The 16,000-nt window shown below is 55.1% G+C and overlaps 1 protein-coding gene across 1 annotated transcript in view; it reads left to right on the top strand.

The window, feature by feature from the left end:
- Positions 14,594-16,000, top strand: part of CBFA2T2 (CBFA2/RUNX1 translocation partner 2) — a 54,013-nt gene continuing 52,606 nt past the window's right edge. The window contains exon 1 of the mRNA XM_021416421.1: positions 14,594-14,702. Coding sequence (XP_021272096.1) covers positions 14,675-14,702 — 28 coding nt within the window. The 5' untranslated portion in view covers positions 14,594-14,674. The remainder of the gene's footprint in view (positions 14,703-16,000) is intronic.

Here is a 16,000-nt window from a genome sequence, read left to right as displayed (position 1 = left end):
GCTGCGGGGCCGGGGGGAGGCACGGAGGCCGCTCCCCGCGGGGCTCGTCGGGGCGCAGCGGTCTCCGCGCCGAGCACCGGGTGCCCCGAGAGCTTTGGGCGTGCTTCAGGGTACCCGAGTAACTGCTTTCAGGGAAGCGAGCAGCGCTGTCAGGCAAACCCAAAAGTCACTCGAACTGGACTCCGGGACTTTATACGGAAAATTGCGACGATGAAAAGCAATGGCAGCTTTTTGGGGGGGCGGGGGACAGCCCCCAGGAGCTCTCCCGCAGACATCCCACGACGTCGATGCCCCAAAGATGGGCGCGGACAGCAGCAGGGAGGATTTTGGGAGACATTCAGAACAGTCTTGCTTTTCTCTTTCTTTTCCCTGTTCCTGCTTCTTGAAAACAGGGACGGTGGTTGTTTCCTTTGGCTGATCCGCATTTCCTCCTGCAACCGAGTGGCAGCAATTAGGGATAAAAAACACCTCCGGGTACATCCCCTGTGCCCCTTCGGGCAGCTCCGGAGCCCCGGGATGGGGCTGCGGGTCCCCAAGCCCCAGGCTCTACAAACACAGCCTTAATGGAAATGAATCCCGTTCGCCCAAAAGGGCACGAGGGGAGAGGTGCAGGGGAGGGGTCTGTGGCTGCAGCCCTCCCCACCCACGCACAGAGGCAGCAGCGCTCCCCCCGCAGCCCCCACGCAGAGGCAGCTGTGGAATTTCTCGAGACTGCGGCAGAGGAAACCCTGAAGGTTTTTCCCTTGCAAAACACAGCTCAAATATTCCAGTTTTCTCTTCAATCAAAATTCTGCAGTTCGGTTGGAGTGACTTTTCGGGTTTGTCTGACAGCGCTGCTCCCACCCATGTCACTCCCTCCCCTCCCCTCAGCCCCCACGCATCCCACAGGCCCTGAGCTGCTGTGCTCATGGCAGGGGGGTTGTGTACTCTTGCTGCCACTTGGGGTCATTTTGCTCCATCCCGCTCACTGCATTCACCATCCCAGCTGCAATCAGCATGGGTCTGGGCAGACGCATTATTTTTTAGTTCCCATGTTATGTCCAGCATAGGTGATTTTTTAAGGCCGTATTCTCGTTGGAAGCCATAGTGGAAAGCAGGGACACTGCTCTCAGTGCTGCAGAATGGCACTGTCTGGGGATATGTTTGCTTCCCCAGCCCTAGCAGCACAGATGCACCGCTCAGGGAGGGACACAAGGCAGCAGTGGGAAGCAGGGCAGTGCCGTGGGCGGGGGGAAACCTTGTGCCATGCCATGCTGCTGGGACAGCGGGACCAGGTGTGCAGCCCCACATCACAGAACAGAGGTAGAGTGGTGGCACCGCAGACCCCAGCCCATGCGGGGGTCCCAGTGCCCGTGGGACGATGACATCTTCACCACGATTTTATCACATGGCTGAGCCCATCCCAGTGCTCTCCCTGCAGAACGTCCCCGCTCCCGGACGTGGTGGGTGAGCTGCTATTAATAGCCTCAGCACTTGGCACACACAGGAGCTGTGTCAAAGCCCACCCGTCTATTTATAGAGCACCGTTAGCTGCGTGAATTAAATGAATCACTTCTGAAACAGAATAAAAGCTCGTGTTTGTGTCTGAGGCAGTGCTCCCCAGCCTGATAGCAGCACCTCGGGTGCCGGCAGGGCGTGGGGCGCGCAGGGCAGCAGTGAGCCCGGGGCAGCAGGTCCTGCTCTGCCCAAACGGATCCATGGGAATCAGTGGCTGGAAATGCACTGGTGAGAACAGGCAGGGAAATAAAAGAGATTCAGATGTGCACTATGTACTTAACCAAGTGATTCATCCTCTGGTGTACAGGAAATGCAGTGAAATGGCGTTGTCTGCCCATAAAATCCTGTAGTCTCTGACTCCCCCAGTTGACTTTGGGATGCTTTGCTTTGGGACACAACCGGTCCTGGCCAAGTTTCTCCCTTCTCAGTCTGGGTTCTCCTCTCTGAATCCCCATAAGACAGCCACACCAGCTGGGCTCTGTGCTGTGAAAACACTGTGCTGCTGCACGGCAGATGGGTTATCAAGGCTGGATGAGTGCTATCAAAGAAAAAGGAAAAAGAAGCACCTGGGTACTGAGATAAGTGCAGGGAAAGCAGGAGCTGGAGGATGCAGCAGGGTGGGCACAGCCCTGCCAGCAATGATGTGCAGCCTGCAAAGGAAGGCTCTATGCCTGCCCTGCACTGGGCTCCCATGAAGCCCCTCACCTGCATTGTGCTCGTGGGGAAACTGAGGTAAGGAGCGAGGTGGGCAGGTGCTGTCTCTGCATGGAGCACAGCCCCATTACTGCCGTGTTCCTGGGCCCATGCCACAACAAGGGGGCACGTGGCAGCTGTCCCCGCACAGGGTGCTGGCAACGTCCCCACGCTCATGGCTCCCGTCAGCTTCTATTTGAAGTCGGTGAATGGAGCTCCCATAAATGTCACTGCTTGCCTCTGTCACCTCATGTGTCCAATGAGCTGTGAACGTGGCAAAGCCAAGGTTGTCCAGAGCAGGAGCAGACCCTGGTGGAGTAGAGCAGCCAACAAGAGCAGGATGACTGCAGCGCTGTCCCTGAGCTGTCCCCAGCCCAGAGGGGCAGGAGAAGGACATTTTGTTGCTTGTGGGTGCGCAGAGGAGTGCAACAAGGTGGTGGGGCAACTGAGAGTAGGACATGAGGAGGGGCTAAGGGCAAAACCCATCATCCTACAGGAGGCTGCAGGGAGGAGGGGTTGGTCTCTTTTCTCAGGTGAAGAAGGGATGGGAGATGAGGAGATGGCCTCCAGCTGTGCCAGGGGAGGGTACAGTGGGGTATCGTGGAGAGGTGGTGGGACATGGAAAGAGCTGCCACGGAGTGGTGAGTCCCCACTCACCCTGTGGGTATTTGAGACACGAGGACATGGTGGCTGGGGACATGGCTGAGCACTGCACTGTAGCGCTAGGCAATGGCTGGACATGACGTTCATAAAGTTCAGACCAGAAAGAGTCTGCAAGAAGGCCCCAGTATCCCAGGAAAAGGAGTCCCAGGGGATGCCCCCACCCCTGGCTGGCCCAGAGCTGTGTCCTGTGTCTCTATGTCCCCGTGTCCCCGTTCCCCCATCCCGCTGCCCGCTCCTGCCACGCGTGGGCCGTGTCCTCACGCCGCGGCCGCTGCGTTGCCGTGTGCCGGCAGCAGGTGCCAGCAGAGAGCCGCCGGCAGCGGCTGGGAGCGGCGGCGTGGGGCACCCCCGGAGGTGGGGACAGTCGGGTGGGACCCGCCCGGGACAGCTGGGTGAGAACCCCCCGGGTGGGACCCTCACCCTCCCTCAGGTTCTCAACAACTCAGAGCCATATCCCGGGGTGTGCGTGGGCACCAAGGTGCGTTCGTGCTCTGAGGTCTTCTCACGGCCCCCCGACCCCCGCCTGCTGGGGGCTGGGTCCTGGGTCCTGCTCCGCAGCGCTCCCGTGCCCGCAGCCCCGCAGCCGCAGCACCGCCAGCCCCAGGCCGTGGTGACACCAGGCAGTGGCCTTTCGGTCCCCGCACATGACCCCTGGCACCAGCGTGTGTCACCCAAGGACTGTATTCCCGACAGCAGCGCCGAGGGCGCAGTCACCGCAGTGCTCCGGGGTCCTGGATGAGAGCAGTCACAGCGCAGGATCAGCCCCATCCCCGTCCCTTTGTCCTCTGCACATCTCAGCATTGCTCCCCAAAGCAAACATCGCAGCAGTGGCCCCACAGCACGGGAGGGGACCCAGGGACAGCAGCACGGGTGTCTCCCACCTGGATGTTCCCCCCGGCCCGGGCTGTCTCCCATGGCTCCCCGCTTGCCTCGGGTGCAGCCTTTTGTTCCCTTCCAAACAGAGGTTTTAATTTACCCTCTCGGCTGGCAAATTCCTCTCCAAAGCAATTCCCCAGCCGTTCCTCCAAATCACAGTAATTACCTCATTACTTTGATATTAATAGAATTCATATGGCCTGGAGAAGATAATTGAAATTATCCCTGCACCGCTGGCAAGGGGGAGGCCGGGCCGGATGTGGGGCTGCTGGCACCCACCCCAGGGCTGAGCTACTGCCGGGGGTCTGCCTGGGTTACAGCAGCACTGTGGGTCCATGCCATCCCCATCCCATCTCCATCCCATCCCCATCCTATTCCCACCCCATCCCTATTTGGTTGCTGTGAAGAACAGGAGGGTGCATGCACTGAGCTGGGGCTGTTTGTTTTTTTTGTTTTTTTTTTTTCTGGGAAAAAGAGATGGCGGGGGGAAGGATAAAATGAATGAATGAATGAATGATTCATTATCTGCACAAGCAACAGCGCAGCTCTCAATGGGTCTCCCAGCCGTTGCCGTGCCCCCCAGATGCCGGCTGCCCTCCGGCCCCATGGCCCCATCCCAGCTGCTCCCCACCAGCCACAGTGACCCCGACAAAGGACTCCGCCACCCTCGGGCTGTGCCCTGCCACGTGGCTCCATCACCTCTACTGGGGCCAGCTGCCACTGGGACCCTCCTCTGTGGCCCGGCTCAGGCGGTGCAGCAGACGGGGCCCCCCAGCTGGCCACAAGCCCTTCTGTTGGAGGGCCCCGCCTTGGCTTACAATGGCATTAACCCCCCGAGCTGCTCCTGGCCCCGCTTCCACCCCTGTGTCAACTGTCACCATGTCCCTAGACCCTGGGGACATTGGGCTGCTGGTGGCAGGGGTTCATTGCACAGCTCGGCCAAGCATTGCTGCTGCCCATGTACAGAGCCAGGCCAGGCTGGGCGCATCCCCTGTCCTCCCTTCATGATGCTACGGCAGCCAAACTGCAGGGAAATGCTGTGTGGAAATGCTGCGTGGAAATGCTGTGTGGAGGAAATACTGCGTGTTATAAATACTGCATAGTATGACTGTTGCATGGAATGAATGCTGCATGGTATGAATGCTGCATGGTGTAAATACTCTCTGCTATGAACACTGCACGTATATGCTGCTTATTGGTGCTGCAGACAGAAATGCAGTGTCTCTGAGCCATAGGGGATTAGGGGCTGGGGAGCGTGGGGCTTGTAGCCACATTGCACCCTATTGCAATGGATCTCAGGAGTGATGCATCCTGCCCAGCACTGCAGGACAGGCACCAGGAGGGACAAGGCAGGAGGGAATTTGAGCCCAGGGCTGTGAGAAGTCCCCACAATCATGCAGCTGCCCTGGGGCTGGCCTTGGATTCCCCATGCTCATTCCGGGACCCCCAGCAGGGTGGGGAGAGAAGGGAACCCCGCCACACTGCCTCCTCTGCCAGACACCCATCCCCACAGAGGGCCTTATCTGCCGCTAATGCTTCACAGCAGCCTCCCAAAAAGCTTGTGGGCTTGGCAAGATGCTCCGAAACTGCATTTGCTCCAAATGGATTGTATCAGAGGGAGAACAAAGCACTGGAGAGTTTTCAAAGCGAAGCCGCAGTGGCAGCCCTATGGCGAGGCCAGCAGCCCCCAGCACAGCGCGGTGCGGTGACTCAGCTGGTGGCCCCTGTCCCTCCACGGAGGTGGCTGCGGTGGGAGCCCTTCAGCAGGAGCTGCCCGGAGAAAAATAACTCAATTTTACCAAAACACAGCATCCTGCTGCAAAACCTGGCCTTGCTCCATCTGTAAATTAAAAAATAATGGATTTTTTAAAACTTTCCCTCCCCTAAAGTTTCTTGGAAAGCCCACGTGGCACTGTGATGGAGCAGAAGGGAGATGCGCTCCTTGAGGAGCACTGGAGGAGGAGGAACCACACATGGGAAAGGGAGGAAAGGGAGCAGAAAGTGACGGTGCCAGAGGAGATGGTGTCAGCAATGAGTCAGCTCCAGGAGAGATGTCAAATCAGAGATGAAGAATGCTAAGAAAGCATCGAATTCCCACAAAAAAGAAAATAAAAAAAAAGGAAAAAAAAAACCCTCAAGCAAGAGCTGCAGATCCAGGGCAGATCCCAGAGCTGAGGGCTGTGTGAGCAATGGGACATCTTTCTGCTCACAAAGGGAAAGCTGAAGGATGGCACTGGATGGCAAGGAAAGCAGGGCCCCAGGGTGCTGCTCGTCACAGGACGAGGTACCCACACTGCACCCCCAGGGGGTGTCCCAGCCCCGCTCAGTGCACCACAAATGGCACATCTGCAGGCGTACCTTTGACCAAGTGCCATCATGAGGCTGGGGAACAACAGAAGCGCTATGTGCCAGACCAAGAGAAAGGGCATGAAGCCAGAAATTCAAAGAGAAAGGCATGAACGGCGTGGAAAAGTGTGAAGGGACAAAGCCTGAGCAGAATCATGGCAGCGGAGCATCCAGTCGTGGTGGGATGGGGAGGTGAAGGGCCCAGTGCCACCAGCTGCGCACCCGCACCCGGCTGAGCCCTGCGCTGGGCAGGGAAGATTAACAAAGAGGTTTTGCATAATCTGATGCAATATGCATAATGCACTCTGCTCCAAATGCAGGCACATGGTTTTCCTCCCTTTTGCATCCTGTTCTGCCTCGTCCATCACTGCACATGAGGTTTTGTCTGGAGCAGGAGCCAAGCCTCAGGACGCAGTGCCCATGGCCCCGCTCGTTCCTCCTCCTGGCTGCTGCCAGAGACACCCATAGCCCAAAAGGCATTTTTGCTCTGAAATAGCTCTGTGTAAGCTCAGCTCCAGCCTCCTACATCCATGTGCCGGGTGCAGACCCACTGTCTTCTCTGATACCACTTCAATATTTCTGTGTAACAGCACAGGGTTGTCCCCTGCTGAGGCTGCTTTCAGTGGGGACACTGAGGGTGCCATACTCAACCAGCACATGGAGGGACTTCACTTCCAAACCAAACCCCTCCAGTCCCAAACCAAACCCCCCTGGTTCCAAACCGAACCCCACCAGTCCCAAACTGAACCCCACCCATCCCTACAGCCGGCTGCTGTGAATGCAGAAGACGCAATGCCTGGTTGCTATGAGCTGATGCATTTGTATCTCTTTCCCTATAAATCACCCCAAAGGGTGATTACCCTACTGCAGCAGTGCAGCACCCATGGGTGCAGCCCAACAGCACGTCCAGCTGTCCCCAGTGATACCACCCAGAGGCTCCAAAACGTTTGGGAGAAATTACACAGAGCTCAAAGGAGATGAAAAGATCAAAGGGAAGTGGCCATTAGCAGCTCTTCATCTGCAGTACGGTCACTGGCCGTGCCCAGTGCTCCAGATCTAATGGGTTTTTAATATTCTCGTGGCATGCACGGTGGTGTGTATGGTGAGAGGAGTGTGCAGCTCCTGCACGAGCACCAGCACTCGAGGGGCTGCTCGCCGAGCCCAGGCTCTTCCTGTCCCCACCAGCTGCCGGGTAGATTTCAAGGTTTCAATTATTCCATCAAGCTGTATGTACCAAATTAAGGCCAGAGAAGTGTCTCTGTCTTGTATAAAAATATATATATGTACATATATCCCTAAAAGGAAAAAAAAACGAATTCAGAAATTAATAAGGCTGATTGACAATGCTGCTTTGGAAACCCCAGTACCATATGGCATCCTTGAATGGCTGCAGTGCTGTTCGGCTGGGGCTGACCAGCTGGAGAGTTACTGTGCTTGTTTGTAATTGTAATAATGGATATCAGATGGCTGGTGTGGAGCAGTTTATAAATGAGAACAGACAATGAGCCGCACTGTTTGTCAGGAAATCATCTCTGATACGGTCTGTGCTCTACCACTGCTCCCCGCTGGAGCTGGCTGCCCCACAGGATGCGGCCCGGTGTGCGGCGGCGCTGGGGCAGACCATGGGCACCGGGGATGGTGACGGAGTGATGGCCTTGTGCAGAGCCCTGAGAGCTGGGATGGGGCCTGGAGGAGCCAAAGCAAAGGGATTGGGAGCAGAGGTGCAGCCCTAGGCCCAGCGGGATGGCAGTGAGAGGTTCCCGGGCTTGCAGAGGGGATGGGGGCTCAGCGGTGGGCACTTTCAGATGGGTTTTTGTGCTGAACAGACAGAAAAATGGTAACATTTCAAAATTTGCCATTCAACGGATATATTTTTTAAGTCAATGGCAGTGAAATTCATTACTTCAGCTCCTGATCTCCAGCTCTATGGCTTATCGTATAGAACAAAGCTGAGTTTGGGATGAAAATGCCACACACTTGTTCTCTTGTCATTTCTAAAATGAGATTTTATCCAAATCAACACACGGCAGTGCCCGGCCAGAACCTCCCCTAGCAGAAGGCAGTCAGTGCCATGCATCCCTGCAGCACTAAGGGCAGTCACAGCCAGCCTGGCTGGGGGACACAGCACACACCCGCAGGGTTTTTATTCCCAAAACTCACCCAAAAAAGCCACTCACACACACATATTTCTGTAAACCCATAGCTGGGTGGGCTGGCGGGTCCTGTTTTCAGCTCAGCAGCGCCAGCACAAAGACGGAAGGAGTCTCAGAGCTGGGTTTTCTCCCACATTAGCAGGTTTCAAGGCATCGTGCTCCTACCTCTCCAGCTCTGGGCATGGAGTATTGTCCCCAGTGCCCCCAGTGCAGCCAGAGCCATGCACTGGGTGCCCTGGAAGCACTGACGAGGAGCCAGAGGCACAGGGGCATTGCCAGGAGCGAGTATCTGAGCCCTTGTCCCATGTCTGTGTTGGCTCAGGAAGCAGGACTGAGCTCTCATCTTCCCATCTCCAGCCTAGATTTGTCACGCAAGAAGAAAATTCCCCTGTTGTCTCAAGTGGTTTCCTTATTTGACTTTTTTCAGGGCTTCAACACAGTGTACACTGTTGTGTTTTAAATCCTTCATAATCGTGGTAACATTGAGCCTCAACGTACACTGTCAACACTGTAAAAGCAAAGAGGTTTATTTTTAAGAAGAAAGAGGTATTCAGCCTAAAGGCTCACTTCAGTGAACTTTTTTTATTCCCAGCTCAGCACTTTGGAAACGCTCAGCACCCCAGGCTGGTGCAGTGCTTCCCCAAGCACCCAGCATCCTGTCGACCCTGTGGTTGTTACCAATGGAAATAGTGGTGGTGCATCTCTTTTTGCTGGGATGGGTCCTTGGTGTCACAGGGCAGGACACGAGGGAGAAGCAAAACTGCCCCACACATTGCTGTGCATGCTCATGGTGCTTCAGCAACATCTCTGGTATGCTGCTGGATGTTTTTTCTACCCCCCCCCCACAGCAATATTTCCTCATTTCTCAGCACAATGAGACCCAAAATGCCCCTATCTGTGCAATTTTGCCTGAGTCTCTTTCCAAGCTGTTCTAGGAATGCTGTTATTGGTTTGTTTTACTTTTTACAGGGGCAATCGAGCCTCTCCACATCCTCCCAGCCCCATCCTGCCCCAGATCCCACCCACACACCTCCTGCATTAATGGGTTTACTTTATGAGTACCAGCCTCCAAAAGCAGCTCTCAGTTTGTCCTCCCAAGCCAGCAGCTGTACAGCGGGCGAGGAGCAGGTGACAGCCCCACAGCCCCTTGGTGTGATGCTCATGGGATTGGTGCATACTGGAGGGTCAGATTTGGGACTTAAAGGACAAGCCCCATCCCACTCACTAAGCTTCCCTGCTCCGAGCCCTGTGCATCTCCATCCCCACTGAGATGGGGACACTTTGAGTGTGACCCCATGCAGATACACCAGCCTGAGCCCCTTGGGCAGCTGTTGGGTGGCATGGATGTTCCCACATCTTGCATGGTGGAAAAGGATGAAAGTATAGTGCTGGGGATTAAGGCAAGATTAAGAGCAGAGGAGTGAAACAAAGGCAGTCCCTGGGTAAGGGCAGCAGTGATGAGACGAAGGATGCTCCTAAAACCTCCCAGCCCCAGCCACCAGACAACGATCCCACGGGCTGGGAAAAGCTGCAAACACCTTGGTGAAATCCCGAAAAGGTCAGGTCTGTAGGTGTACATGAGGGCAGCCCTTTGAGCAATTCCCACAGGAGCAACAGCAGGCTGGGGGGCTCTGAGGGCTGTGTGGTGAGCTGAAATGGGCTGAGGCTGTGATTCACAAAATGACCATCCTTTAAAAAAAGAAAAGTCATGAGACTTGCCCCATGGATGCAGGTACTGCTGGTAATGGAGCACGGGACAGCCCTTCTGCCTCCCCCGGAACCCTTGCAGACAAGAGTTTGCTCTGGGCATCCCTGAAGTCTTCATCCATCTGCTGCATGAATTCCCACTCCCCGGGTCCTGCTCCTCATTAAGGGTTGAGCCCCTGAGCAAAGATTAATCTGGTGTTTGTGAGAATTTATCTGCTTGAAAAGAGAGGGACCGGCTCTGACCTCACAGTCTGGAGGCTGCCAGGGAGTTTACCATCCCCTGAGCTGTCAAGCCAATTCCCTGCAGCATCAAGCTGTTGTTCCTAGCATCTGCTAGGCAGAAAGACTATGAAATACCCCAAATATCTATTTGCTTTAAAAGGTAAATATTAATTTCAGGATGCTGTTGACATAAGCAGACTCTTCAAGCTTGAAGTCACTGCCTTTTGCTAGTTGTCACATGGTATTAGTGTGTATTTAACGTTTATTTAACTCTACTCGGTCCCACTCATGCCAGATGGCAGGCAGCCTGCGTGGCGAGGCACAGAGAGCAGGGGGTGTTTGGGGACCGCTGCTAGAAGTTTGAGCGGTGCTGCAGCTCTCCAGGTGGCACAAATGCTGTGAGCAGGCGTGATGCACACTGCAGTGCAAAGCCTCAGCACCCAACCACAGTCATCCCCTTGCAAACATTGACACGAGGAAGAAGCCAGTGGTCTCAGAGGTGAGGTCCCCCCTTCTGCAGCCTCTCCTGGCAGCCCCATTTGCTGGTAGGGTCTTGGCATCATGGCTCTTGTGTATGGAGGAGGGAGAGAGCAGAGCTTGCAGCTGGTGGAAGCCAAAGCATGGTGTTGACCAAAGCAATGCAACGACCAGAGAAATGTGATCCTATAGAAATCCAAACCACGTATGGGCCGGACTGTCCTTAGGTCTTGCTGCTTATCACTGGCTTTGCATCACCTACCATTGCTTTGCATCAGCTTGGCCAGATCCTGCCTGGCGCTGAGCTTGCTCATGCCACATCACTGTGCAGGGCAGTGGAGCTGAGCAGAAAGCTGTCCCTATGGGTGGAGAGACCAGGAGTAAAATCCCTAGATGCAGAAATGAGTGCCTGGCCAATGGGGACCCAGATGAGCAGGTGACACGGAGCAAGATCTGCTTGTTGACTCCTGAGATCCTCAATGGCCGGAGTGAGCTTCTTCATCTCAGAGAAGAGATGGAAGATCTCATAAGGAGATGTACATCCAGCACTCTGCGCTGACAACTGCAATGGCCACACATCACTTTTCCACCCTTCCAGTTGATCATTCTGCCACTCAGGGCATTTTGAGGTAATGCAGCGCTGCCAAAGTCACTGCTTTCTCAAACTGTAAAAAAAGTGGAGTCAGATAGCCTTTTGAAAACAAACGTGATATTACAGACAGTTTCCCCATCTTTATTTCTGCAGCAGCCACCCATCATCTTGCATATACCAATGAGGAAGACCTGAGATGGCTTCAGGGACAAGATTATAGTTTCTAAGCCAGGCTGAGCACTCTCAGGTTCACACGCTCACATTTGAAGAGCAGGACTTGTGCCATAACTGATGGCCTCAGACTTCCCTAACTAGAAGTATTTTAGCCCAATTATTGCCTCTTGAGGCTCAATAGCTGCAGTGTGCTCTCACTCCCATCCGGTCTCATCCCACCACACTTCTCCTCCAGCAGTTCTAGCTCAGCGAGAGCCCATCTTCCTGCAGTCAGGCACAATGACCACTCTGGGCAATACCACATTTCCTTAGAGAGGAATTTAGGAATTTCCTTAGTGAGAAACTAGGAGATAAGCTCTGGGAAGCAAGAATGGGCACACATCTTCACCCAAAAGGGCTTGTTCCAGTGCAAGGCCATAGTCACCAGGACCCTCAATGAGAAACAATGAAAACAAGACACCAGGACTGGCCTTGGGAAACTCCACCAGGCTCCAGGCACCACCTCTGAGACCAATTGCCTCTCTCCACTGTCTCTCCCGTTACAGTTCTTGGGCCAAACTTTCCATTTTGCCTTGTTTTTAAAACCATTCTATAGTGGAGAAAGAAGGCAGGTGACTCTGCCATGACCTTCACCGCAAGATCAATCCTGTGCAAAAAATCCCTTTCCCTCTCTGAGAATGATGAACCTCTCAGGCTCCAGCAGCCCTGGTGTGGGGTGGGCCATCCCCTGATGGAGAAACCACACTGCTGGGTGTCACCAGCCTCACAGCCACATGTTGGTCAGCGAGTTCTGCCTATTCCTTCCGTGTTGTTCCTGCTGCTGAAAGACAGAGGAAAATACTGCCTGTGCCCCTGACCACTCGCCCCAAGGCCCTGATATGTCCCTTTTATTGCTCTTAGAATTCCTTTTGCTACTTCATCACCGCTGTGGTCTTTCCATATGAAAACCCAGTAATGGATAATAGTCAGAGGGCCAGACCAGGCTGGTGGATTTTCTGGTAGTGTCTCTCACCTGGGCCCCAGGAAGGCTGCAGGCTCTATGGGCCGAGTCTGGGCAGCACATTGGACCCCCTGTTGCCCTCTGCTCTGACAAAGCCCAGGAAGAACTGCCAGACAGCTGGTCAAGCTCTTATGACTAGAAATTCCGGCACGACCACGGGAAAACTCAAGCTTTGGACTCTGACACAGTTAAAACATGCACATCAGAGGTCTAACGTAGACCTCTGACGTAGATTCAGAGTTGTTGGGGTTTTTTCCATATAAGGAAAAAAATTCCATCTAAATGATTTCCTCCTGTGGCCAGACTGCCTGGTGTTGGGTGTGAGGGAGGGGCTGGGCTGCAAGGAGCTCACTGCTGGTGAGGAGGTGGTAGGGAGCCCCTGCGTAAGGATGAAGGGACAAGCAATGGAAGCAGATGTCATTGTGGGCCCTCTGTTCCCTTCAGAAGGGACTCACCTATGACAACACTTTGCTTTTTCTTAACAGAGGTGGCTGCAAAACCGCCAGGGATGCAGAGGACACAACCTTGTGCTGGCAGAGGCTCCCACAGCAACTGCAGGGTGCCAGGGCTGCTGAGGCCTTTCCCATCCATTGGTGCTACCCTGCAGTGAGAGAACAGGGCACCTCTTCTTCCCTCTGTCCCCCCTCAGCCTTCTGTGCCCAGCGCCGAGCAAAGGATTCACTCCCAGTTTGCTTAGAGTGTGGTCCTATGGGGCAACAGCAGCCCCAGGCTGTGCCTGGCAACAGCAGTGTTCCTGTCCTTTCTCCCCCAGCACTGTGCAGGGCTCAGAGCTCTCACTGCCTTGTTTATAAAGACAGAGGCTTGAAGGTGCTTAGGGCAGCCAGTTTGAGTGCTCTGCTCCATCCTAAGAGGTCTTCTCCACTGGTTATGGACCCTGCAAAGGCTGAGCCATTGGGTTATAAGAAGCAAAGAGCCATAGGCACACTGGTACAAGTGTGATCTGCCAACTAGTGGCAAGGATTTCTGCCCAGGATAGGAGACGTGGTCCTGGCCCAGCTCTCAGGACCATATAAGTATTTTACCGCTGGGAACAGAAATACCAGCTATAATGCAGTTTGCAGACACACAGCTTCTTTCCTTTAAGGCTATTGGGAAGTTCCTGGCCTAGCTGGCCCACCTGCAGCATCCCTAGGGAGCACCTATCACAGCAAATTCCTTAGCACAGGAACACCTCTTGCTCTGTTTTCAGCTACTGACCAGCCGTCAGCATGAGGCTGGTGCTGCACGTGCCAAAGCCCAGACAGAACTTCTAGACACTTGGTGAAGCTCTTGTGATCAGAAATCCCAGCACTTTTGGGCTCAGCAGTACCTACCAAAGGGAAACCCATGCTTTGGACTCTTAACACAGTTAAAACACCCACATTGGAGGTCTGTTGCAGTCCTTTGACTTGCATCAGGTTATTCCATATAAGGTAAAAATGCCATCTAAATGAACTTGTTCTGCGGCCAGACTCTGAGGGGCATTTTTGCAGAGGCAAGGTGCTGGGGGACCAGGCCCAAAGGAGAGCTGCTGGCACACTGAACTCCCTCACAGAGCCGCACCAAACCAGACAGGCTTGTGACGGAGCTCCTCAGCCCCTGCCCCACTGAAGGACTGGGCAGCCAGCTGCAGCCATCCTCACTGAGGAATCCCATTCTTCATCCCAGTCGTCCTGCGGGTACCACGGAGCTCCTGAAGCCCCTTCTCTAGGATCTGAGCAGCGGTGCTCGGGCAGGACAGCGTTCATCCTTAGAGCTGTCCCCAGCCCAGACTCAGGGCTGTGGGCACTGAAATGTGTCTCTGAGTTCTCCTCCACGGAGATGTGAGGGGCTCAGCACGGCCCGGAAAGCAGGGCAGCTCTAGGCTCATTTTGGAGGTTCTGTAAACCTACAACATAATAAAATTGATGGCTATATCCTCGTAAAGGTTTCAGCTGCATTAATATTGCCCCATTTCTAATTTATATTTGAACGGGTTACCCAGAACAAACAGCGATCACTGCTTCTGCGGTGCCAGCACTTTATTTTGGAAAGGGGTGCCCAGGGCCGGACCGCTTTGTTTTTCATTTCCGAAAATGCCTCCTACGGGGAAGAGGCATTCCGAGGGAGCACAACACCCGAGTACCCCCCACACCCAGCGGCTGCGCTCCGCGCGGCCCTCCCCGCCACCGGGACAGGCCGCGCCCCCGCCGCGTCACGCCGAGAGGCGGGCAGGGCCGGGCCGGGCCGCCTGGGCCGCTCCGGGAGCGGGAGGAGGCGGCGAGGAGCCGGGCGATGGTGGGGATCTCGGGAGGCTGCCAGTGTAAGAACCGCGGAGCGGGGTTGGGCGGGCCTGGTGGGGCGGCAGCGGCCGTAGGGCGAGGGGCTTCGGGCGGCGGCGGCGGCGGGAGCTGGGCCGGGCCTGGGCCGGGCGGTGCTGGGCGGAGTGCTGCGCATTGCCCCGCTCCGGCTGCGGGCAGGCTCGGTGTGCGTATATACATGTGGGTGCACACACGGTGTGTGTTTGTTAGTGCGGCTGGCCCCGTGCGCCTCTCCCCGTGCACCCAGCCTGGCAGCGACCCGTCTCGCGGTGCCTGTGCCCTCGTCGCGGGCCGGGTCGGGTTTGCAGCCCTGGGTCGTGGCTCAACCCGGCGGCCGCTCCCCGCTGCGTGCCAACTTGCTGCCCGTGCCGTGGGGGCGGTGGCAATGGGACGTGCTTTGCGGCCGGGCTGGAGCGCTGCGGCTTTTCGGGGTGTGTGTGTGAGGTTCGGCTGTGGCAGGGACCCTCCCAGCGTGCCCCGTTGTTGGCGGGAGGAAGGTGAGTAACTGCAGCTGTGTTTTCATGAATGTCTGAGAACAGGAGGTTTATTGCTGGATGAGTTGCGCTCTGAAAGCTGTGAGCGTGGTAGGAGTGCAGGAAAGTGCAGCCTTATTGCCAAGGAGCAGCATAGGTGGACAGCGCGTGCCTGTCACAGATCAGCCCCCTGGTCTTACTTCCCATCCCTGCATCTTGCGCAGCACTTCTCTGTAAAGAACCGTGTGTGGGCAGTGAGTTCAGAGCCGCCCCGGGCAGAGGCAGAAGGCAGCCTAGTGCACGATGCCGTCTGCTGGCTCTCGTGAGCTGCACTGTGCCCTCAGAATTGCTTGTGCGTTGTGGTTCGGAAAAGCAGGGAAGCAGCATGCAGTGTAAAGAAGCATAGTTACTGATCTTTCAGAAATGGAGCGGCTACTGCAGCTAGCAGGCTTTCCGCCAAAGTACTATATTTCATATTGGACAACTGAACGAAGGAGTTCAAAATCACCTGTGGAAGTGACAGTTTCCTGTTCTGAGCAAAGTGCTAATGAATTCCCTAGCGCTAATGAATTCCCTAGTTCTCTTTACCCTGATTTAAGCTTTACTCTGTTGTCAGTGTGGTGTGCATCCACCTAGTTGCACAGTCGGCCTTCTTGAGTGGCATTAAGTGCGTGCAAGCCATGATGCTGAGCAGTTAAATACATTGGTTCCTAGTGATCTGTACCAAAGAAGACCTTATATCAGGTGGGGTTTTTTTGCACTTTTTTTTTCCTTGATGCATCTGGAAGCACCTTTGATTGTGCTGAGGTGGAAGCCTTTCTTAAGGC

This window comes from Numida meleagris, chromosome 19 (genome assembly GCF_002078875.1).
Source record: "Numida meleagris isolate 19003 breed g44 Domestic line chromosome 19, NumMel1.0, whole genome shotgun sequence".
Lineage (NCBI taxonomy): Eukaryota > Metazoa > Chordata > Aves > Galliformes > Numididae > Numida > Numida meleagris.
This window is presented reverse-complemented; position numbering and strand designations above follow the sequence as displayed.